The following is a 22,651-nucleotide window of genomic DNA, read 5'->3' on the forward strand; positions in this document are numbered from 1 at the left end:
AGTAAACACAGTTTAAGAGAATTTCATGAGAAATTCGCATTCGCGTTTTACATTAATTGCTTATGCTTGTGCTACATATAAGACAAATAGGTAAACCAAAACATTGCAACTACATTTCCATATAAAACTCTATATTAGATTGGCACAAAAGAGAAGTTAATTATTTATGCAAGTGGCCAAAGTTTCCATCCACTTTTTACTGTCTCCCATAATTTATCTTAGATACTTTATATACCTTTCTACAATGATTAAAATTCAATCAAATTAATAATTATGTAGAAATAACAATTAAACAAAGGAGCAAACATTGTTTAATCAATCACCATCTTTACAAAAGCCCTAGTATACTTTGAGATATCATTAAATCTATAGAATATATATCTCTAAGCAAGCACTGGAATTAAATTATGCCATTTATGCAATACTGGTGCAGCAAATAAGGCACCATATATGATGGATTTGAGAGCTCTTTAATAGCTATATGTTTCGCTTTTTTCTATATACTTTTAAGCCACAAAATCTCCTGCAGAGTATACAATAGTTGTTGTAATCATTTTAGTCCTCAGTGGATTTGTTTCTAATTACTTATTAAAGAATTTAAAAAATCTCATCAGCTAATCAATCAAACTATGAATCTATCTATCTCTTTATCTATCTTTTCTATTTTATAAAATATGTTTCTATATCTATCTATCAATCAATCTATTAATAAGTGTTTTAATTATCCGTAGTGCACTTTGTTATTAAATTTTTGATGGCTTATTCAGAAGTAAATATCTATTTATCAACCAAAATATTATCTTTTTCTAACAAATTTATCAAACAAACAAAATCTACTAAGCAGCTCAAATCTCCTAAAATATGCAATAAACTCAAACAGATAAATTTACTTATTTTAACTCTCATCTTTTTTTTACTTACTTCATTTTACACAATTTTTTAAATTATATCATTAATATCCTTTTAATCCTATTTTTAACAATATATATTTTCAAATAAATTAAACATGTTAATTTTTATTAAATGAAATATTTTAAACAAACAAACAAATCAATTAAAAAATAAATAATAAAAGAAATTTTTAATCCTTAGTTTTAATGGTAGGATTTAGTTTTTAAAACAATATAATTTGTTATATTAAAATCAAATTTTTAGTTATAATGTAGTTTATATTTATTGATTGATACATCCAAATATATTTTTTATTTCTTATTAAATTGTTTTCAATTATTTTTTTTATTTGATCTGGTCCTTGTGTTTCTTTTGGCAATTTAGTTATCACTTGGATTGACAAGCTATTATTATTTTTTAGGATTAACACGATTTTGATGAGTTTCAATAGAGGTCTTATCCTCCTTTGGTTCTGATGGCTCTACAGATTCCTAATTTTTTTGCTATTGCTAGTCATTATTGTGATCATCTGGAGTTTATGTTTTTGAGGCTTCTTACTACTGAGAGCTACTTGCTTTTTGTGTTATGATATTAGAATTTAACTTCTTTAGGTTTCCTTTTTTAATTTGATCTATTTTTTTGCTTTCTTGTATTTCTCCCAATACATCAACTAATAGATAAACTGAGCAAACTATAAGAGGCCCGATGATTATACCTTTTAATTCAAACACACTCAAACCCATTGCAACACAAATACCTTTTTATTTTTTAAATTTATTTATTTGTAATATAAATGTTTACAGTATTAAATGTGTCATATCATTTGAAATTAAAAAAAGAATGTTTACCTGTAATAAAGGGATGAACTGCAATGTTTTTAGAATAGATAGCATCTATTGAAAGGAGACTTATATGTGCATATCCAACAAAAAGAATGGCCATTTCCAAGATTGAACCAGAGAAGTACAAATATATGCAGTAAGGAATTGTTATGAAGTAAACAGGAATAATTGGAATAATAGCCAAAACACCAGCTAAGACTGATGTAATAAATGAAAATGGTAAATCAAATATATCAAGCATTAGCCAAGTCAAAATTATGTGATAAAATGAAATTTTTAAGTTTGAAGCAAACACTCCTCTAATATTCTTCTCTAGAGAAAATTCTAATTTTTTCTTGATATCTCCTTCTAATGGAAGAAGTAACAGCAGTTTATTCAACGAAAACTAAGGTGAGCTTAAGAGGTAGAATAAACTAGTGAGATAGATAATAGTTTATAACAAGTAGTCAATTATCGAAAACAAAAAAGTAAACAAAGATTAAATTATCCAAATTATTATTTTTTGGATATTTTAATAAAGGTTTCCTCCAACATTTTTCAAGTTATTCAAGATCTAATATTAATTAATTACTTAGTTAGTTATTTAATTATAGTAAAACCAAATTTTTATTTAATCTTTCAAAAATTTATTGATTCCTGTTTTAAGAATTTTGTATGTTTTTTTAAGAAAATTTCATAAGAATATTTGAAATGTAAATAATTTATTAATAAAAATAAATACCTCATTAATGTTGAAGTCCATTTGCTTAATAAAAATTTGAATATAGCAGACAACAGCTGTAACTTCGTTAGCAGAACTTATAATAAATTGTGGAATATATGAGTTATTTAGATACTTGATATAACCTTCTTGACATAACTCTATATTTTATCTAAATTTATAAGTTGCTTCTTGTTCTTCTAAAGTAGAATTTGTGTTATTAAAGTAGTTATTAACAACTCCTATTTTAATTCAAAATTCATTATAATATGTAGATTTTTTAAATAAATAAATAATTATTCAGCTAGGCTAACCAAGTAATTTCTATTTAGCTTACTTATTCTTTTTTTATCCAAGAAAGAAAATATTGTTATCAAATTATGATTTATTTTTTTGAGTAAAAATTTTAAATAACTCAAAATTCAATAAATAAAATATTTATCGATCTTTACTCTCAGCTGATTACAATAAAAATCTAATTTAATATGATAAACTAACTAACTATCTAGTTTAATAACATTTAAGAATAAGAAAATTCTTAGTTATTCTTTTATTTCTATTAAAAATCTTTTTTTAACGAACACAAAAAATTTATTTTGCTTTTGTCTCATTTTATAATTTTAAGCTAATAAAAAATATATGAAAACATTATGATATTACCTTAAAATACTTGGATGGCTGGTAAAAGATTTGACTGACTCATATAAGTATCTAGTTTATCTACCTAGCTTAAAATTTAATCTTTGATAAATTATTCATCAAGGTAGGATTTAATGCCTTATTACTCTATTAAGTTATTCACTTCTTTTAATTAGATTTAAAGAGTTTATGAAGCTTTGTTACGAATATCTATTATATCCCAAAAGCACAATCCGCCAAAAAATACAAGAATAAAAATTATTGACATCACAAAACCTACAACACAAAGAGTAGAAACAAGCGAATTGTAAAATTGCTCTTCTTCTTACTCAGTTTTCAATCTTTTTTGTTTGGCTTCCTCATTCTCTACAACAGTTTATTGTAGCTGATTTTTAACTTAGCTCTTTTTCCCTTTTTTGCCTGAATTTTAATTGTTTTGTTGATCTTATTCGTCAATAATTAACTAAGTAGCATTATCATTTTCAGCGTTTTCTTCAAGGTAGGCTTTAAAGATACGACGGTAAGTGTATATAAAGAGGCGAATCAATAAATCAAAAAGAAGCAGAGATCCAATAGACACAAAGCTCAAAGCAATACCTACTTTAGCAACTAAAATGTATGTTAATGTGAGACGTAGCAATGAAAAAATATCTGTCCTAAAATGTTTAATAGAATTCAAAACATCTACAATAAGTTCCCAAACGCCCATATAATTGTTCTTAAAATCTGTGACTAAAAGGTATATCCCTGTGAACAGTTGGACTAAGTAATTCTCTTGCAAGATGTTGTTTTTTGATTTGTTCTTTCTGCCTGATATAATCCAATTCAAAATGTAATCTTTGGTTGGTTTGATGGCTATAGCTGAAATAAAAGAAAAACATAAAACTGTGAGATAATCCTTTAGCAAGTAATATGTTAATAATAACAGTGCTCCTAAAATGATTAAAAATACTGTAGAAAATATATTAGCTTTTATATTTTCCATTACTAACTTTGGTTTAGACTCCACAATCCTTTCCATTCCTATCTTATTAATATATCAATCAAATTATAAAATTACAATTTATGTTTGTTTAAACAAATAAAAAAGATACAAGATTTAATAAAATCTAATTGGCATTTAACTATTTATATCTATAATAAATTTTAGAACTCATATTTTACATATATTCTGCTTTAATACTTTGTTTATTAATATCTTTGTAACTAACTAATTAACTAAATAAAAATAAAATAAAATATAATCAGAAAATAAATTCTATTCCCTTTTTAATAAATTTGAATAGCAAAATAAAATAAATAAATATGCTTAGTTAGACTTTAAAATTTATAAAAATATTTAAATAAAATTTTTTTCATAAACCTGAAACAAAATAAAAGCTTAAATCAAATCATAGTAAAAATAACAGTGGAATATTTTTTTTTAATATAAAAATTAAAGATGATGAATGTTAATAATTACCAATTTTTTACTAAAATATTTATTATATTATGAAACTTTTGAATGAAATTTTTTAATTATAAATACAATAAATATTATTTTCAAACTTAAAAAAATTATTAACAATATTTATAATCGTTTTTAAATATATAACTGCTTATTCATTCAAGTTTCTTTGCAATTAAATTTTAAAATCTGCTAAAATAAAATTATTTTCAACAAAATCTAATTCAAAATTAAATTATTGAATAGATTTTTAAATTCAATGAAAATAAAATTTAGAATATGTTTTTATCTAATTAATTAAGATTATTTGTAATAAAAAATTAGACTATTAAAGTGAGAAGTAATATAAAATAATTGTTGATATTAAAAAGAGCTCAAATTTATACTATTTTTAAATAAATTAAGTGATAATTTAAAATACTGATAACTAGGTAGGATATGTTAAATCAATTAATTTAGATCTAAGTAAGTGTTTATTTAAAAATAAGAAACGTAATTAATTAATTATTTGCATAAACATGCTTGAATAAATTTAATTTTTTTATAAATATGAATAGTTAATTAGTTAGTTGTAAAATAATGGCTTTGATAAAAAATTTTTAAAAAAATTTATTATAAAATTGATTCAATAATCTTAATAACATTTTACAAAATAAATGCTAGAATTTTTGTTGCTTGCGTTAGTGATTTTTTTTTAATAAATAAAAAGATTAACGTATAATTTACTGATTCTAATTCTAGGCTGCTTTATTTTAAATCAGTTACAACGTAAAATTTAATATACTGTATACATACATACATACATACATACATACATACATACATACATACATACATACCACTTAAAAAAAATATGATCTTTTTATGAGTTTAAAATAATTAGAAAAGATGATATTGAGGGATTAAAGTAGCTTAGATTATATAAAACAATTGAATTACCTTAATAGTATTAATAAAAAGTCTTTATCTTAATTACCAAAAAAAAATGAATTAAAATTTTTTGTAAATAATTATTTCAACATAAATTTATTTACTTATAATTTATAAGGACATTTTATCTTTAAAGACATAAAAATCAAAATATTTTCATATGACATAAAGTAAGTTTGTTTTAATTAACTTTATAATAACTTAAATAAATATATTAATTAATTAAAATACCTTTTATTATTTATTATATTTAATTAATAAGTTATCACTCATAATTTTAGCAAAATTAAGTGCGTTAATTTTTTAATTGCTTATTAGCGAATTTATTTTTGATTACCACTATAATTTCTCCAATTATTAACGATTTAGTTCAGCTTTTTTAGATTTTAGAGACCTTTTAATAACTACTTGACTCCTTCCTTACCATGTGTTTAAAAATCAATGTAAAGGATTAACTATTTTAAACTTTTTAGCTTTCCAATATTTTATCCTAGATCATATAAATCTTGAAGCGTTAATTTATAATGATAACTAGTAGATATGTGAAGTGTTTTTAAAAGTACAAAATTTTATAAGTGCTGTAAAATTACAGATGGAATAGAAAATATTAAGCGTCCAAACAATAATGACAGGGATTATAAATTAACAAGTTCTTTTAAACCTTCTCCTAACTAGAAAAAGCATTATTCCTTTATTCCTTCATACAGATTTATGTTAAGTTGTAGATTTTCTAGATTTTTTAGATGCTTTAAGCCAAAACCAAGTGCAAAAGGTCCATCAGGGTTTTCAAAATTTTCACCATCTAGAGTTAATTTCAGTGATTTTAAATTATTTAAGAACTAAAATGAGCGGCCAAGATCACATATGATTTTATTTGATTTAGATTAATATCTGTTGAATGAAATTTTTAGGCATAGACTATGAAGTTCTTTCAAATTTACAAAACCCTCTTAAAATCCTGTAAAATAGCCACTCTGTATATCGCTTTGGTAAATAAATATGTTTAGCTGCTATAATTTATTTAAGGAAACTAAACCCTTGCCTAGACTCTAAAATCCTTCATCATTTATTTTATCTGAGAAAACAATTAAATTTATTTTTTCTATATTATTGCATTTTGATAAAGAATGCCCTAAAGATTGACAGGAGAACTACTTGAATTCAATGCATGTTCCAATAAAGAGACATAAATCCTTTAAAAATTAGAACTCAAAATCTTGAAAAAATTATCCTAACCCTACATCATCAAATTTGTTAGTGCTACGTATTTTAATTTCAAGAATTCTTAGTATTTTCATTTAAGATATGCCTTGGCCAAGTGCTTTTATGCCTATATTAGTAATATTATTATATAAAAGAGTAAATTAAAGCTACTCAATTTATTTTAAGTAAGCTAATCCTTCCCCAATTGAAATGGCTCCCTCATCACAGATATAATTTTCTTCCAATATAATAGAAAGAACACTTAGATTGCCAAGCTTTTTAAACGCTTCACCAAGAGCCACTCCTCCTTCTTTGTTAACAAAGTTTTTACTTCCTAACATAATGTGTAATTTTGTAAGATTATTTAAGCAAGATAATCCTCTAGCTATAGCTACGAATCCATTGGTAAATATGCTGTTATTTTAATCTATTGTTAATTCTAAATGCGTAAGATTATTTAGCTTTGATAAGGCTTAACCAATAGCTTTGGCACCTGCACAATTGATCATATTATAAGTTTCTATTATAAGAATCAGGGATTTGAGATATGTTTAATCTTAAAAAGCCTCTGATATCTCTAAAGCTCCTTCACTCTTAATAAATGAATACATTTGAACAATAATAAGAATTTCTTCTACTTTTCCATGCTAATTAATCTAATTCTCTATACTAGTCTTAATATTTAATCTGCTCCTTTTGTTATTCGAATCATTTTTGTTCAATAAAACACTAATCTTATTATCTTCTTCTTTCATTTTAAGTTTTCTTACAAACTAGATAGATAGATATACTTTTTATTAATTAATCACAAATCAACCAACAACTCTCAAAGTTAATCAAAATGAATTAATAATATTTAATATTTGTAATAAAATCTCTTAAATTTAATTAACCTTTCTTAACCTAAAATTAGTGCCACTGATCAATATTTAACAATAAACCTCTTAGAAGCCTTCAAAATTTTAAACCTTTTTTTAGTAATTATATTCATTTCTATATTTATAAACTCTTCAATGCGTAATGAAAAATTGTGTTAGAAAACTATGAATAAATTAGTTCATTAAAAAATATTTTTCCATCTTTTGATATTAGAATTGATTTTTACTTCAAATAATAATTAATGAACGAGCATTACATTTTTAGCTAATTCCTTATAAGTATTTTTAGCAATTAGAGATGAAACACTTTGCTCATAATTTTTAAATCAAAATAGATAGTATCTATCAACCAGAAATTAACTAATTAGACACAGAAATACTCTTTATTAGTTACAAATTATTATATTTATTTATAATTTTGGATATATTTCTAATAAATATAGTCATTTTAAAATTTATTTACTTCAAAACAAAATAAATAAATAAATAAATTAATTACTTTTTTTTAAAAATAAAAAAATGATTTAGAGCAATATATTTTGCCTAAAAATATTTAATTATTTCAAATGATAAAAATGAATTAAGAGAAAATGTTATTTTAAAAAACTATGTTCATATTGAATTATTCTATCAAATCCGAGATAGTATAGTGGTTAGTATTCCTGCCTGTCACGCAGGAGACCCGGGTTCAATTCCCGGTCTCGGAGCTTTTTTTATTTTGGTATTATCTAAATATAAAAAAAACAAAAGAAAAGTATAGAAATATAATTTATTTAATCATATAGATTAAACCATAGCTAGATAGAACTGTAGAGATTCAGTAATTTATTTTCACTTTTTATTCTTTAGGTAGATTTACGATTGCTATTTTTTAATAAGTTTTACAAAGTTTAAAAGGTAAAGTATATTTCTATTCTACTGGGGGTAGAATAGTAGGGATACCACATTTAGCCGTAGGAATAATAGAGAATCCTAGTGTTGTAGATATAACGCCTTCATTAAAGCGTGGAAGTAATGTGGTCAATGACTTGATATTTGGATTTGAAATTTTAAGTTAAGTTTTCTAACCGAAAGGCAAATAAGGTTAATAGAATTTTCTTTCAATAAGGGTTGATTAAGGTTTTCGTTTTGGATTAGCTACAACAATCAGGTTCTCTGTGTTGAAAAGTCTCCCTTCAAAAAAACTCTGTAATTTAGTTGTTAATAATTGTTTATGTCTCTCTTTAGCTCGATTCATAAGCTATCACTTACAAAATTAAGAAATAAATAAATAAATATTTTAATATTTTACATAAATTACAATTTTTATTTAACCTTTACTTATGCTAAAATAATACTAATTTCCATTATTAATTGGTAAATTAAAAACATTTATAGCAAATAGTCTATCTTTTATTTTTATTGAATTATTAATAAATAAATTATGTTTAAACAAATGAAGTCAAAATCTAAGCAAGGTAAAAACTCAATGTTCAATTGTTAAAAGTTTAAAGAGAGTTTATGAAATTATTAAACAAATTAATTTTTTATAAATCAACATATTTTAAATTAAATAAAATAATTAAAAATTTTATCAAATGGATAAAATTAATCTGATTACAATAGATAAACAAGTTTTATATTTAGACAAAATTATTTATTTTTTGATTCTAAATTAAGTTTAAATTAATTGTAATTTTTCAAATAATAATTTTCATCAATTTTCTAATGTATAACTGTAATTAGATCATTTAAAAATATTTAACATTTACAACTTTACTAAAAGTAATCATTAAATCGATATTATATTAATATAAGAGTGACCGTCTTTTTGCTTTGAAAGTTTTGGTCTTAATTTTGATACTCTCTTTTCATTTATATTATTGTAACTTTTAAAAAATAATAAAATAAATATTGAATAAAGAAATATTTAAAAAATATGAGAAAACTAAAAAATTTGAATTCAATATGAAATTACAGATAAAAATTAATGAATGAGTAAATAAACTAAACAAATATCAAATAAACCAACCTTAAATTAGTCAGTGTGTAAGTTGTTCATAAAAAAATAAATCTTTTTTATTGATTCTAAGATGTATAGTAATTAATGTTGAAACTATTTTTACTTTAGGTCAAGAATCAAAGTTTAGAGATTAGAAAATTATGGCAATCCAAGTCCTAATCCACAAATATCAGCTCCTTTAACTTTATTGTGACTTTTAAAAAGTAAATAAAAATATTGAAAATGACAAAATGTAAAAATGAGAAAAAGAAAATTAATAATTAAATTTGAAAACAGCAAATAAAATGAATAATAATCCAAATAAATGTCTATTAAACTCAAATAAATTATTCATTCATTCATTCATTCATTCATTTAGTTAGTTTGTTAATTAGTTAGTTAGTTAGTTAGTTAGTTAGTTAGTTAGTTAGTTAGTTAGTTAGTTAGTTAGTTAGTTAGTTAGTTAGTTAGTTAGTTAGTTAGTTAGTTAGTTAGTTAATCCAACTTGAAAATATTTTCATATTAGGCTATCCAAGTTTATTTATTTATTTAAACATACAAACAAAAAAACAAACACATTTTAAGAACAAATAAATAAAAATGGTAAAGCCACATATGTTTCAGGTCTTGGTAAAAAAATTATATAATTAGTTAGGAGTTCAATGTATTTAATATATTCAACATTATAACATAGCAAGCAAGAAGCAACTTCAGTTTTAATTTAGTTTTATTTATTTAATTAATTTACTTTATTTTATTTTAATCTAATCTACTCATCCATTCATTCATTGACATACTTATTAGTAGCCAGCAATCCTTTTAGAATAAGTAATTAAATTAATAAATGCTCAATACTAATATTTCTTAATTAATTTAGTTTAGGCAACATTAGTAATATCTTCAACCACACCATAACTCATTCTGATTTCTTTTAAAGTATTTTATATATCTTTAAGCATTGCATCAATTATAACAATATTCTATGAGAAAGGAGCTGTGTTTCTATCCTCATTTTCATTTTCGTCATCATCATCATACTTTTAGCCAAACTTAAAAAAGCTTTTATTCTATTTTCTTAACAAATTCATCAAAATCTAGCTCAATTTAACAATTTAACTAATACCATCCATTTTTAAATTATCATCAACATTATTTTATGGCTTTGCAACTTTAGTGGTACCATTTTTTGAGTTTTTGGGTTAATCATATCTACTAGATTTAAATAATTTCTCCTAAATTTATTCAAATAACTTTCTTTTAAAACTAAAACTAAAATGAAATTAAAAAAAAAAAAATATTTTTCTATATATATATATACCACGAAATGTTAATAAAAAGACACTTAAATGAATACCTAGAATATGTCTTTGCATTATTTTATTGTGGTTTTGGTTAGAAATCATGCCAAACACTTCCCTCGTTTTCTATACTTCTTGTATGCTAAGATGTATATATTTTTATATGCATGCACTTCGCTTTCTCTATTTTCATTGTTGGCTTTTTGCAATAATAAATCATTTGTCAGCCTGTACACAATCTATGCGATTATGCAAACCCATAAAGTGGCTCGTAAGCAAGCTAGATAATCTGTCAATTAGCTGGCTGAGAAGACTGCTTTATTTGCATACCATCCAACAAGATTTAAATACTCGAGAATGACATAAAAAGCAAGTAAAATAAAAATACCTTTCTTACTCCAGTCCCTTGATTGAAGATTATTAAAAATTGTCTCCAATTTAATTTAAAAATCAAAAATACGTGCCATTAAAAGAAAATAAATAAAAATCTGTCTCTGTCGGGAAGACTCAGAAATGGAGGCAAGCCCACTCAAAGACAGAATAATCTAAATTATTAATCACCAATACTTATTCGTGCAAATTCAAATAACCCTAAACCTAAAAATATATAAAAAAAAACAAACAAAACTTTTTGTAATTAATAATCTAAAAAAAGAAAAGATTTATCATCTAATATTAAAAAATGAACAAAGCCGTTTTTGCTTTAATTGCACTCCTTGCCTTTACTGGAGTTGCCAATGCTATTGCATGTGGTACAAATGCAACTGATAATGGTAGTGGCACATGCCTTTGTAATTAAGGTTACTACGGAGACACTACAGCTGCTGCTGTAGGTGGTACTTGCACCAAATGCGATGGTAGCGCTACTACTGATACCCCTGGACTTAACACAAACACTAAATCTGGTCTTGACAAAGGCGTTTGTAACAGATGTCCTGCTAATTAATACATGACCGCTGCTGCTGGAACTAATCTTGCTGCTACTTGCTCTGCATGTCCTCCTAACTCCTAATCAGCAATCTAAACTGCTCCTGGCTTCTGTATTTGCTACGATACCAATGCAGCCGTTTTGTCTTAAACTGTTAGTACCTGCGGGTGCAAGATTGGTACATACGGTACTGTTGCTACTACTTCTGGTGCTGCTACTGGTTGCCAAACTTGCCCTGCTGGTTCCACCACATCTGCTTCCGGAAAGACTGCTGTCACTGATTGTGCTTGTAACTCTACTAATTCAGTTGCCATTGCTGCTTCAACTGATACTTGCAAATGTGCTGCTAACTATTACGGGGATGCTACCATTTCTGGCGGTTGTGTTGCCTGTCCTACTGGTTCTGCTGCTTCTACTCCTGGATAAACAGCTATTACCGGATGCACTTGCGCTGATGCTAAGGCTGCCACCTTAGCTGCTGGTGATACCACCTGCAAGTGCAGAGCTGGTACTTACGGCACTGGAGTTACTTCTGGCTCTTGCAGTGACTGTACCAGCAATACCTGGTCTACTGCTGGTGCTACTGCTGCCGCTGGCTGTAACAGTTGTGCTGCCAACTATTATTAGTCTTCAGCTAGTGGTGCACCTTTAACATGTGGTGCCTGCCCTACTGATTCTAAATCTGCTGCTGGCTCCAAAACTGATATCAGTGCATGCACTTGCAACGATACTAATGCAAATACTCTCTCTTCTTCTGCCAATACCTGCACCTGCAAGACTGGGTACACTGGTTCTGCTTCTGCTGCCTCTCCTTGTAAAGCTAATAGTACCAATGCTGTCGTCCTCAGTATCTTTGGTGCTTTATTATCTCTAGTTGTGTTAATTTGATTTTGCTTGGTTGCTTGATTGATTAATTACGATTATTCCCCACTTTAATTACCCAATATTTGATTTTTTGTTTGTCTGTGTTATATTTATTTGCACTAATGAGTTAAGAATCAATGAATGGTTTTATTACTTTCTTTCTGTTCAAATAATATTTCTTTCTTTCTTTTTTCCCAACCTTTACCAATTGTATTCATTTTAATTAAACTAAGCTGATTTGTAGATTCCAAGGGACTAGCAGAGCTTGACCCTAGAAAGTATTTAAAAAATATTTTATTTTGGTCATTAGAGTAATTGGTTTTTTCACTTTAAAAAAGAAAGAATAATTAATAGAAGTCAGTGCACGTGAAAAACGGTTACTTTAGATTTAAGCTTTATGAAGCAGCGAATAAGGAAAAGAAGAACATCAGGATCCAAATTTAGATTCAATAAGCTAGAGTCAGTTATGCACATGGCGTCCTAAAATAACTCTAAGGCGAATAAAGCTTAATATGGTTCCATTTAATGTTGCAATAAAAGCCTACTGCTGTGGATATTTAGGTTGTATTAAGTACAAAGACCTGTTTTTGCTTGACTAACAATCTTTACTGAGCAATTACCTTTGTGTACTATTAGTAGGGCTCTCATCAGAAAGACTCAATTAATTAATTGGAGCTACTGCAGCAGATAAATGAAAAAACGATAATTTTCTTAAACAGAATAGTATTATTATGTAGGTATATTTTCATTTTGAACAAAATTTTTAAGAATACAAATTTTAAATTTAAGAATACTTTAATTTAAATCAAAAGAGAGAAATTTGTCTGATTATAAATGTAATAAAGACTTCAAATATGCTAATTTAAATCGAATTCTAGAATGAAAACTTGTTAGGAAAATTAAATCACTATGCATTTCAAGTAAAATTTGGTATTAATGCAATTTAAGATAGATTGTAAGTTGTCTTTAGACAATTTAATTTGAAAACTAAAATGTAATTTTACGACCACAAGCTAATATAAAAATGTTTATTATGTGTGAATTTACTGCACTTCTGATGAGAGTGTGTCGAGGTTGTGAGAGTTAGTTTGCAGAAAGCAAATTATTTCCAAATAAATGACATAATAGTAGATTATCTTAATTGTTTTAAAATTTGTGTTAGTAATTTATAGTTTATATATTGCCTTTATATGTTGTGGCCCAGTTATTTAGCATAAAATACTAATTACCACTAATTTTGAAGACTTAATATGAAGAGTAGCATTAAATTTCTGATGTTTAAATTAGAGTTAATAAAGCATGTATGCAATAATCTAAATATCAAACTCCACATAATTAATGTTTAAAGAAGGTAAAAATTAAATTTAAAAATAAAAGTAAATCAGTATAATATAAATACATTACATAATTTATGTAAGCTAAATTTAAATAAATACCCAACATAAATTATAGATTTATTGATAAGCTTATAAAAATGATTACTATAATAATCAACAAAGTTTGAATGCAGTTTAGTTTTGTTTTGCTTAAGAGGAATAAATGCAATTTTATAATTGGCATAAAAAGCAAGTAAATAAATAAAATGGCGATAAAGAACGAGATTCAAATACGTTTAAAGATAATATCGAGTATTTTAATATCTTCGAGCCAAGAAGAAGTAATAATAGCATTATATGAAAACTAAATTTATAAATATAAGCATTCTCCCATTTCAAATTACTTAAAAAAGTAAATTTATCTATGAAAAGTTGATGACTTTAATTCAATGTTAACTGAACATTTTGGTTTTTGCTGCTATATTAAGAGGTGGTGTTACTGATCTTGATCTTGATGACCTATCACCATCTATTTTCTTAGGCTGCAGAATTTTAATTATTGTTTCTATTTTTTTTTTAACGTATAAATAAACACATTATGGTTTCATTTATTTTATTAAATAAGTAAAAAAATGTATTGAACTTACTTAGATATTTTTTACATAAGAACCTTTTAACTTAAAATACAATTAAACTTACAAATAGTTTTAAATAAATATCTGATTTATTTTTTGTACTATTCAACAATTAAAATAAAAAAGAAATTTAATTTACAAATAGCATACATACATACATGCTAATGCTGAAATAAATGGATCTAATTAAGTAAAAAGTTAAAAATTTCAAAAAAAAAGTAATTACAGATAAGTTTGTTATCATATTAATATTATTAAAACCTAACATGATCAATTTTTCCAATAGAAATACTTATATATATATATATCAATCAGATTGCAAATGGAGAAGGACCGAATCCTGAGTATTCTAAACAAGTACCACCATAATTGAATAGACCTTAATAAATTCTACCAGCCAATTTAGTACAAGTAGGAGTACATAAATTGGTGAGCTTTTGGGCAGCTTTTTAATTGCAATCTAAAATCACAAAAAGTTCATTTTATTAGAACTAAGAGTAGAAAATAATTCCAGTTTATGTTGTATTTTTATCAGGAGTGAGAGGAATTCTTACTATTGAATCAGTGTTAGGAGAAGAAGTTGCGAGTTGAAAAACATAATTCCCATCATTATTTATGATATAACCATAAACACTTGTCTTGAAAGTACGGTAAAAATATTAGGTATTTTCAAAGTTCCAAGTACTAACATCATTGGTATTTTTCGAATCACCAATATAAATAGGATAGTATAAAGCACAATAAGCAAAGGAGAATAAAATTAGGAATATCAATAATATTTTCATCTTATATTTATTTTACTTTTAATTTTTTTTTTAATTATAATTTATATTTATTAGTGATGGAGTCAAATAGAAGCTTTAAACAATTAATTAAAGCTTATTTTGTTTTTGGCAATCTTCAATCTAAGCACATAATTTTATTTTTTAAGAATAAATAAACCAAATATTTCCACTTGAACTTAGATCAAATCCTATAAAAAAATATATTTGAGATATCATAAATATTTAATGAAATAGAATGAGATCATATACTTATTTATTTATTTATTTATTTTTTCTAATATCCTAACACCAAAATTAATTAATCCTTTTTAAATAAATAACTGTCTATAATGAATGCATTTTTGAATTACAACTAATAATTGGATGTAAATGAGAGAGCTTAATATTATTGAAATTTAATTTTCTAAGTGTACGGCCTTTAAATACCTTTAAAATACATTCATTATTGCATATTTTAATTATTCAGAATTTATCTAAATAATGAAATAAAGAAAGATATGAAGATCAAATAATTTTATTTGTAAAAAGAAGTTTTAATAAATAAAGTACCAAAGAAATAGATCATATAGTTATTTAGAGCGGTTAGCAGATAATTCAAGCAACTTTTATCTAAATCTTATAAATTAAATACAGCTGCTGAGTTCACTCTAATTTTTATAATATAAAAAAATTCTTGTAATTAATTACTTTTTAAATTTGATTGTATTGGTACATAGTTACTTAGAGCATATTTAAGCAATTAAATAAAGGTTTACTACTTAATTTTGTCATAAATATGATTAATTTCAATTACTTTAAGAAAAGATTGTAAAATTCATTATTGAGAAGAATTCTTTTTTAATAAATTTGATTTCAGAATAATAAGTTATTCAGATTAAATTCTTGATAAGATATTAAACCCAAATAAATGCCTTTCTAAAATATAGTTATATGATATGATATCATTTTTTAGAAATACTTTTATTTATAAGTAACATTTTTCTATTAAAAAAACTATTATGTAGTAAGTAGATTATGATTAAAATAATTATTTATAATTTTCTTTTTTAATAAATATATTTGAATCTATTTTTTTAGCAATTAATAATTGATAAATTAATCCTATCTTATTTTTTAAATATATTTTAAAGATGTTATTTAAATATATATAATATCTTAAATTGAATTGACAGTCTAATAAATTATTTTTTGACATCTGGTATTATTTAAGACAATTTTCTATTTCATAAATATTAAATGGGTAAACATTTCATATAATTAATAAATGACAACGATATTAAAAGTTTTAAATTTGACTAAATATAATAATTTTTTATTACTTTGATAAAATATTTATTGTTATTGTGATTCCAAATAATTTTTTTAGTTTAAAAATTTAATAATATTTATTGTATTATTTTCAAAATACCATAAGTAAATAAAAAATGTAAAAGCTAATTACTAATACAAAAGTGAGTGAAACATAAAGATCAACTCTTCAATAATTAATCTTAATTATTCTTTTATATATCAAATTTTATGATAAATTAAATAATATTACTTATACAAAGTATAAATCTTATTCTTATTTTTAAATATAAATTAATTATAAAAAAAATTTTATGAAGGATTAATTAAATTTTACAAATAAAAAACAAACATAACCTTTCTTTTGTATTATTAGAATATAATAAATAAATACAAAAATGACTTATTCCTGAATTTTCACATATTTGATTCTAACGATCAAATAAATATTCCATTTTTTTATAATCAACTTTTTAATAATCACAATATTTATTATTTAAAAATAAAAATGTATTTGAATTAATTATTTAAATTTCTAATTAACATTTGTATTTCTTAAATTATTCTTTATATTAAAAATTAGAAATCTCTGTTTATATCCCAAATAAATGTTTAGAAAAAAACTTTTTCTTAAATCATTTTAATTTTATTTCAATAAAAATTAGTTTTTTTTAATACTAAAATAAATTTGAAAACACTAAAAATAAATTTAATTTTGATATCTTTTTGATTATAAATATATTTTAAGTTTAAATACTCTAAGTTATAACTTATAAGGATATTATTATTTTTCTATTTAATTTACTATATGATGTATTCAAAAAATGAGAGACATGAAGAGATGAAATTATTATCACTTAACTTAATTTTATTCAAAATAATTCATGATAACTTATTAATTCTTCTTTCTAAGAAGTTTATCTTTAAGTTTATATTTAAAAACTTAATTATATTAATTTAATGAGAAAACCTTTCATATGAAAAGAAATTTCTAATAGAAAATTCAACAATTAAAAAAACAATTTCAAAGTTTACTAAATAAAATTTTTTGTATTATATAAAATAAGCAAAATTTAATAAATTAATTTTAAAAATTGTGATTTTAAAATAACTTAATGCTTAAATGTTAGTTTAAAGAGATATACATATTTTTTATCAAATTTGCTCAAAAATAATAGTTATAAAAACTACTTTATCTTACTTTTAATATTTTTAGATTTAAGATATTTAATTATCCATAAAATATAATTTTTAAAATAAATTTTATATAGTTTTTATTATAAAAAGACATTTTTATTTATTTATTTTTAAGGTCATTAAAATAAAATCTAATATATCTTTTGAGCACATTATTATATTTCAGAAGACTCTTTATCAAAAAGATGGTAAGAATCAATGGCATTGAATTATAATTAGCTTTCTTAAGTAATTGAATCTAATGCATAAATATAATGTTTAGCGCTTAGATTATTCATGAATTCATTCCAATTTTTACTTGATAATAAATCGATACATCCATAATACTAAACAGTAATCGAAGGGCTTTCATTGCTTTTAAATGCTTTATTAATGTTTTCAAGACCATTTTGAATGATGTAAGTCTTATAGATTTGGATAGCCTACTTTTAATCATACTTTTAATTAGTATAAATGGTTAAATTAACTTTTTGATAGCTTCCTAGAGTTAATTTAGTGAAAACTTATTCTCCTAAGCGATGAATAGCTGATAACCAACATTTATTATCTAAATCATAGCTAGTATCACATTAATTAATATCAGGTACGATTGACTCTACATTAGTCATATTAACTCTGAATTAATTCATATCTGCAGAAATATTAAGAGCTCTTCTTTAGAATTCATGAACAATATTTATTTAGTATTTGAACTTCTCAGTTTTAGGAGCAGGAGATATTTCAGATGTAATTTATTCCTAATCAACCAAATTAGCTTTCTCAACTTCAATAAAATCAGGAACTATCATTCCATCTAGGAAATCGTAAGTTTTCTTTTATTCGCAACAATAATTTATGTTGTTTTTTTCAAACCAACTCTAGTAGCTGGAACCAGAATACTTATAGTTCATACCTAAAATAGCTCCAGGTAATACTTAGTCAATTATATCTTAGCATGGTAATTTGCACTATGACTCATCCTAAAAAAGCGATTTAAAACCTCTGATGTTAACAAACGCAAAGCACTAAGTAGCTAAAAGCAAAGTTATAGCAAAGAAAACCAATTATTTAGCCATAATTATAATATTTAATTCTTTTTAATTGATTATAAATTATATTGATCTTTTAGGTAAATTAAGTTATTCTTAAAAATATAAAATCTGGATATAAAAAGTTTATTAATTTTTATTTACTGCTGAATAAATCTTTTATAATTTATCAGATCTATTTAGGATAAATTTAATTCTTATCAGTGGCTGATCAAAAATCTTTAATTTAGTTCTGAAAAGTTTTAATTTTTACACATCTAAATTTTATTATTAGTGAAATTATTTTATTATAAACACAAAGAAGTTATTCAACAAAAGTTCAAAAGTTCACATAGTATATTATAATTTTTTTTTTTAAATGATTATCTCTAAATCATATTTATTTTCATTCAACTTATATTAAGATTTATTAATGACATTGTAATTTATTCAATGTAAATTTGATTTATTTTTACTATGAATTATTAGTAAAAGCAGTGCTAAAAATAAATTATCTTTCTTTTACCATTAATTTTATCCTTTTCAAGCATCTCCTGATCAAGTATTGTCTTAATACAATAAAAGATTTAAACTTCTATCCGAAAATTGTATGTAATAATTTGATTATTTGGCTTTGATAGCAAATGAAATTATTTTGATTAAATGAATAAGTTATAAAATAAATAAAAATTAAGGATAATTTATAAAAAAACAAAAATTTAAAAATAGAATAAATAAATAAATAAATAAATAAATAAAATATAGAATAACTTTTAAAAATGTAGAGATAAGTAAGTAGACTTGCCTACACATAAACAAAATTTGCTTTCTCCTACTTTGTTTGGAAATTTACATGAAAATATAGACAACTATATAATGATAAGGGCTTTTACTAATAATCATAGATATTTAAATGAAAATTATAATGAGTACATTTTAAATAATAATTTCATTCAAATATAATTAAATTAATTTTAGAAGAAAAAAAAATAGGCTTATTAAAAGACAGCTTAGGCAATAAAAATTTTAAAATAAATTATTTCTAATTTATTAAAAGAATTCTAAGAAAATAAAAAATGTAAAAATCTTACTTATTTACTTTTTCTTCAACTAAAAAACATTTAAAAAGCTAAATTAATTTGAATCTATTTTATCTTAAATTAACATAGATATTTAAAATCTTTAATTATCCATAAAATCTAATCTTGAAAATATTAAAAAATATAAATTTTAAAACAAATTTAATATAGTTTTTATTATAAAAAGAAAAATTTATTTATTTATTTTTGTGTTCATTAAAATAAAATATGATATATCTTTTGAGCACATTATTATATTTCAGAAGATTCTTTATCAAAAAGATGAAACGAATCAATTGCGCTAAATTATAATTAACTTTCTTAAGTAATTGAATCTAATGCATAAATATAATGTTTAGCGCTTAGATTATTCAAGAATTCATTCCAATTTTTACTTGATAATAAATTGATACACCCATAATACTTAACTGCAATCGAAGGGCTTTCATCACTTTTAAATGCCTCATTTATGTTTTCAAGACCCTTTTCAATGATATAAGTCTTATAAATTTGGATAGCCTGCTTTTAATCATACTTTGAATTAGTATAAATGGTTAAATTAACTTTTTGATAGCTTCCTAGAGTTAATTTAGTGAAAACTTATTCTCCTAAGAGATGAACAGCTGATAACCAACATTTATTTTCTATATCATAGCTAGTATCACATTAATTAATATCAGGTACGATTGACTCTACATTAGTCATATTTACTCTGAATTAATTCATATCTGCAGAAATATTAAGAGCTCTTCTTTAGAATTCATGAACTATATTTATTTTGTATTTGAACTTCTCAGTTTTAGGAGCAGGAGATATTTCAGATGTAATTTATTCCTAATCGACAAAATTAGCTTTCTCAACTTCCATAAAATCAGGTACTATCATTCCATCTAGGAAATCATAAGTTTTCTTTTATTCGCAACAATAATTTATGTTGCTTTTTTCAAACCACCTCTAGTAGCTGGAACCAGAATACTTATAGTTCATACCTAAGATAGCTCCAGGCATTACTTAGTCAATTATATCATAGCATGGTAATTTGCACTATGAAACATCCTAAAGCGACTTAAAACCTCTGATGTTAACAAAAGCAAAGCACTAAGTAGCTAAAAGCAGAGTTAAAGTGAAGAAAACCAATTATTTAGTCATAATTATAATTTTTAATTCTTTTAATTGATAAAAAATTATATTGATTTTTAAGTTAAATAAGTTATTCTTAATAGATTAAAATCTGGATATAAAAGATTATTGATTTTTATTTACTGCTGAATATATCTTTTATAAATTATCAGATCTAATTTAGAGATCAATTAATTATTATCAGTGGTTGATCAAAACTCTTTAATTTAGTACTGAAAAGATTTTAATTTTCACTTAGCTAAATTTTATTGTTAGTCAAATTAATTTATTCTAAGCAGAAAGAAGTTATTATGATTTTTTATTTAAATGATTATCTATCTCTAGATCATATTTATTTTCATTTTTCTTATATTAAAATATTTCAATGATATTGTAATTTATTCAATGTAAATTTGATTTATTTTTACAATGAATTAATAATAAAAGCTATGTGCTAAATATAAATTATTTTTTTTTTGCATTAATTTTATCCTTTTCAACCAACTAACTCTTGATCAAACATCATCTTAATATGATTAAATATTTAAACTTCTATCCTAAAATTAGATGAAATAATTTGATTATCTGGCTTTGAAAGCAAACAAAATTATTTCAATAAGTTATAAATTAAATATATACGCAGGTATTATGGAATTCCAAATATCCTAATTTTAATAAAGAAAATCTGCTTTAAATTATATTAGCAGATTGAGCACTTTTTAAATAATAATTTCATTCTAATTTAATTAAATTAATTTTAGTATAATTAGGCATAGTAAAAGACAGATTAGCTAATATGCAGGAAACAAAAATTTTGTTTACATTTAAAAATCTATTTTTTTATTCAACTATTTATATTTTATATATTACTGCGCAATAATTTTTTTATACTTATTAAATTTAAGACTAATTACAGTTCTCTTTGCTTAAGACAAGTACAATCTTTATTAGTTGCTATATTAAATTTGATAGGCTGGCTCACTCTGTTGAATTTTCTAAATTTTATATATGAAATTTTTTTCTTTAAACAAGAAATCAATATTTTGTTAAAAAAAATTATAATATAAATTAGAGGCTCACAATCAAATTCACCATAATTAATTTACTCTAAAATATAAGAAGCAAATTACAAATTTATAAATGTAAACTTGATAATCAAAATTAAACTAAATAAATCAAAAGCAAAAGTACATTACTAAAAAATGAATTATGTTTGTATTATTATTAACTTTTACCTTAGCAGTCAGCCAGTCGCATGAAAAATATAATTTGATATTTTAATTAATGATATAATTCAAATATTTGTTTGGTTTTACTGCAATCATAAATTTTTAATTTAACTTTTATAATAAATTATTTATTTATTTATTACTTATTTATTTATTAAAAGAATTCCTACAAAATAATAAATGTAAAAATACTTATTTACTTACTTACTTATTTACTTTTTCTTCAACTAAAAAACAAAGTTTTAAAAAGCTAAATTAATTTCAATATATTTTATCTTAAATTAACATAGATTTACAAATAAAAAAAGAAGAAGAATAATCATTATTTTACTTTTATTAAATGATTATTGAATAAAATTAATTTCCACTAAAAAGATATAAAAAATAATTTTCTTT

General features: G+C 23.2%; 11 protein-coding genes across 11 annotated transcripts; 3 read left to right on the forward strand and 8 right to left on the reverse strand. All coding sequences in view use genetic code 6, as the record gives it.

The window, feature by feature from the left end:
• Window positions 1-1,223: 1,223 nt before the first annotated feature.
• TTHERM_00630410 (transmembrane protein, putative) lies at window positions 1,224-4,093 on the reverse strand (the record flags this gene model as incomplete). Its single annotated transcript, XM_001022765.1, has 4 exons — window positions 1,224-1,648; window positions 1,740-2,286; window positions 2,455-2,675; window positions 3,094-4,093. 4 exons carry the CDS (start codon window positions 4,091-4,093, stop codon window positions 1,224-1,226), a joined length of 2,193 nt encoding a protein of 730 aa, XP_001022765.1.
• Window positions 4,094-6,617: 2,524 nt separating this feature from the next.
• On the forward strand, window positions 6,618-7,157 carry TTHERM_000630368 (hypothetical protein; the record flags this gene model as incomplete). Its single annotated transcript, XM_012799393.1, has 2 exons — window positions 6,618-6,787; window positions 6,839-7,157. 2 exons carry the CDS (start codon window positions 6,618-6,620, stop codon window positions 7,155-7,157), a joined length of 489 nt encoding a protein of 162 aa, XP_012654847.1.
• A 1,190-nt stretch (window positions 7,158-8,347) lies between these two features.
• On the reverse strand, window positions 8,348-8,767 carry TTHERM_000630369 (hypothetical protein; the record flags this gene model as incomplete). The annotated part of the gene is made up of 1 exon (XM_012799394.1): window positions 8,348-8,767. One exon carries the CDS (start codon window positions 8,765-8,767, stop codon window positions 8,348-8,350), a length of 420 nt encoding a protein of 139 aa, XP_012654848.1.
• A 1,592-nt stretch (window positions 8,768-10,359) lies between these two features.
• TTHERM_00630370 (hypothetical protein) lies at window positions 10,360-11,029 on the reverse strand (the record flags this gene model as incomplete). The annotated part of the gene is made up of 2 exons (XM_001022762.2): window positions 10,360-10,720; window positions 10,866-11,029. The coding sequence occupies 2 exons, from the start codon at window positions 11,027-11,029 to the stop codon at window positions 10,360-10,362; spliced, it is 525 nt and encodes a 174-aa protein (XP_001022762.2).
• Window positions 11,030-11,491: 462 nt separating this feature from the next.
• Window positions 11,492-12,625, forward strand: TTHERM_00630360 (immobilization antigen; the record flags this gene model as incomplete). Its single annotated transcript, XM_001022761.1, has 1 exon — window positions 11,492-12,625. The coding sequence occupies one exon, from the start codon at window positions 11,492-11,494 to the stop codon at window positions 12,623-12,625; it is 1,134 nt and encodes a 377-aa protein (XP_001022761.1).
• A 333-nt stretch (window positions 12,626-12,958) lies between these two features.
• Window positions 12,959-13,249, reverse strand: TTHERM_00630350 (hypothetical protein; the record flags this gene model as incomplete). Its single annotated transcript, XM_001022760.1, has 1 exon — window positions 12,959-13,249. The coding sequence occupies one exon, from the start codon at window positions 13,247-13,249 to the stop codon at window positions 12,959-12,961; it is 291 nt and encodes a 96-aa protein (XP_001022760.1).
• Window positions 13,250-13,332: 83 nt separating this feature from the next.
• Window positions 13,333-13,659, forward strand: TTHERM_000630338 (hypothetical protein; the record flags this gene model as incomplete). The annotated part of the gene is made up of 1 exon (XM_012799395.1): window positions 13,333-13,659. The coding sequence occupies one exon, from the start codon at window positions 13,333-13,335 to the stop codon at window positions 13,657-13,659; it is 327 nt and encodes a 108-aa protein (XP_012654849.1).
• A 704-nt stretch (window positions 13,660-14,363) lies between these two features.
• On the reverse strand, window positions 14,364-14,525 carry TTHERM_000630339 (hypothetical protein; the record flags this gene model as incomplete). The annotated part of the gene is made up of 1 exon (XM_012799396.1): window positions 14,364-14,525. One exon carries the CDS (start codon window positions 14,523-14,525, stop codon window positions 14,364-14,366), a length of 162 nt encoding a protein of 53 aa, XP_012654850.1.
• A 338-nt stretch (window positions 14,526-14,863) lies between these two features.
• TTHERM_00630340 (transmembrane protein, putative) lies at window positions 14,864-15,337 on the reverse strand (the record flags this gene model as incomplete). Its single annotated transcript, XM_001022759.1, has 1 exon — window positions 14,864-15,337. The coding sequence occupies one exon, from the start codon at window positions 15,335-15,337 to the stop codon at window positions 14,864-14,866; it is 474 nt and encodes a 157-aa protein (XP_001022759.1).
• A 2,758-nt stretch (window positions 15,338-18,095) lies between these two features.
• On the reverse strand, window positions 18,096-18,422 carry TTHERM_000630309 (transmembrane protein, putative; the record flags this gene model as incomplete). Its single annotated transcript, XM_012799397.1, has 1 exon — window positions 18,096-18,422. The coding sequence occupies one exon, from the start codon at window positions 18,420-18,422 to the stop codon at window positions 18,096-18,098; it is 327 nt and encodes a 108-aa protein (XP_012654851.1).
• Window positions 18,423-20,199: 1,777 nt separating this feature from the next.
• On the reverse strand, window positions 20,200-21,056 carry TTHERM_00630310 (transmembrane protein, putative; the record flags this gene model as incomplete). The annotated part of the gene is made up of 2 exons (XM_001022756.2): window positions 20,200-20,242; window positions 20,332-21,056. 2 exons carry the CDS (start codon window positions 21,054-21,056, stop codon window positions 20,200-20,202), a joined length of 768 nt encoding a protein of 255 aa, XP_001022756.2.
• Window positions 21,057-22,651: the final 1,595 nt, after the last annotated feature.

This window comes from Tetrahymena thermophila (assembly GCF_000189635.1).
Source record: "Tetrahymena thermophila SB210 genomic scaffold scf_8254470, whole genome shotgun sequence".
Taxonomy (NCBI): Eukaryota; Ciliophora; class Oligohymenophorea; order Hymenostomatida; family Tetrahymenidae; genus Tetrahymena; species Tetrahymena thermophila.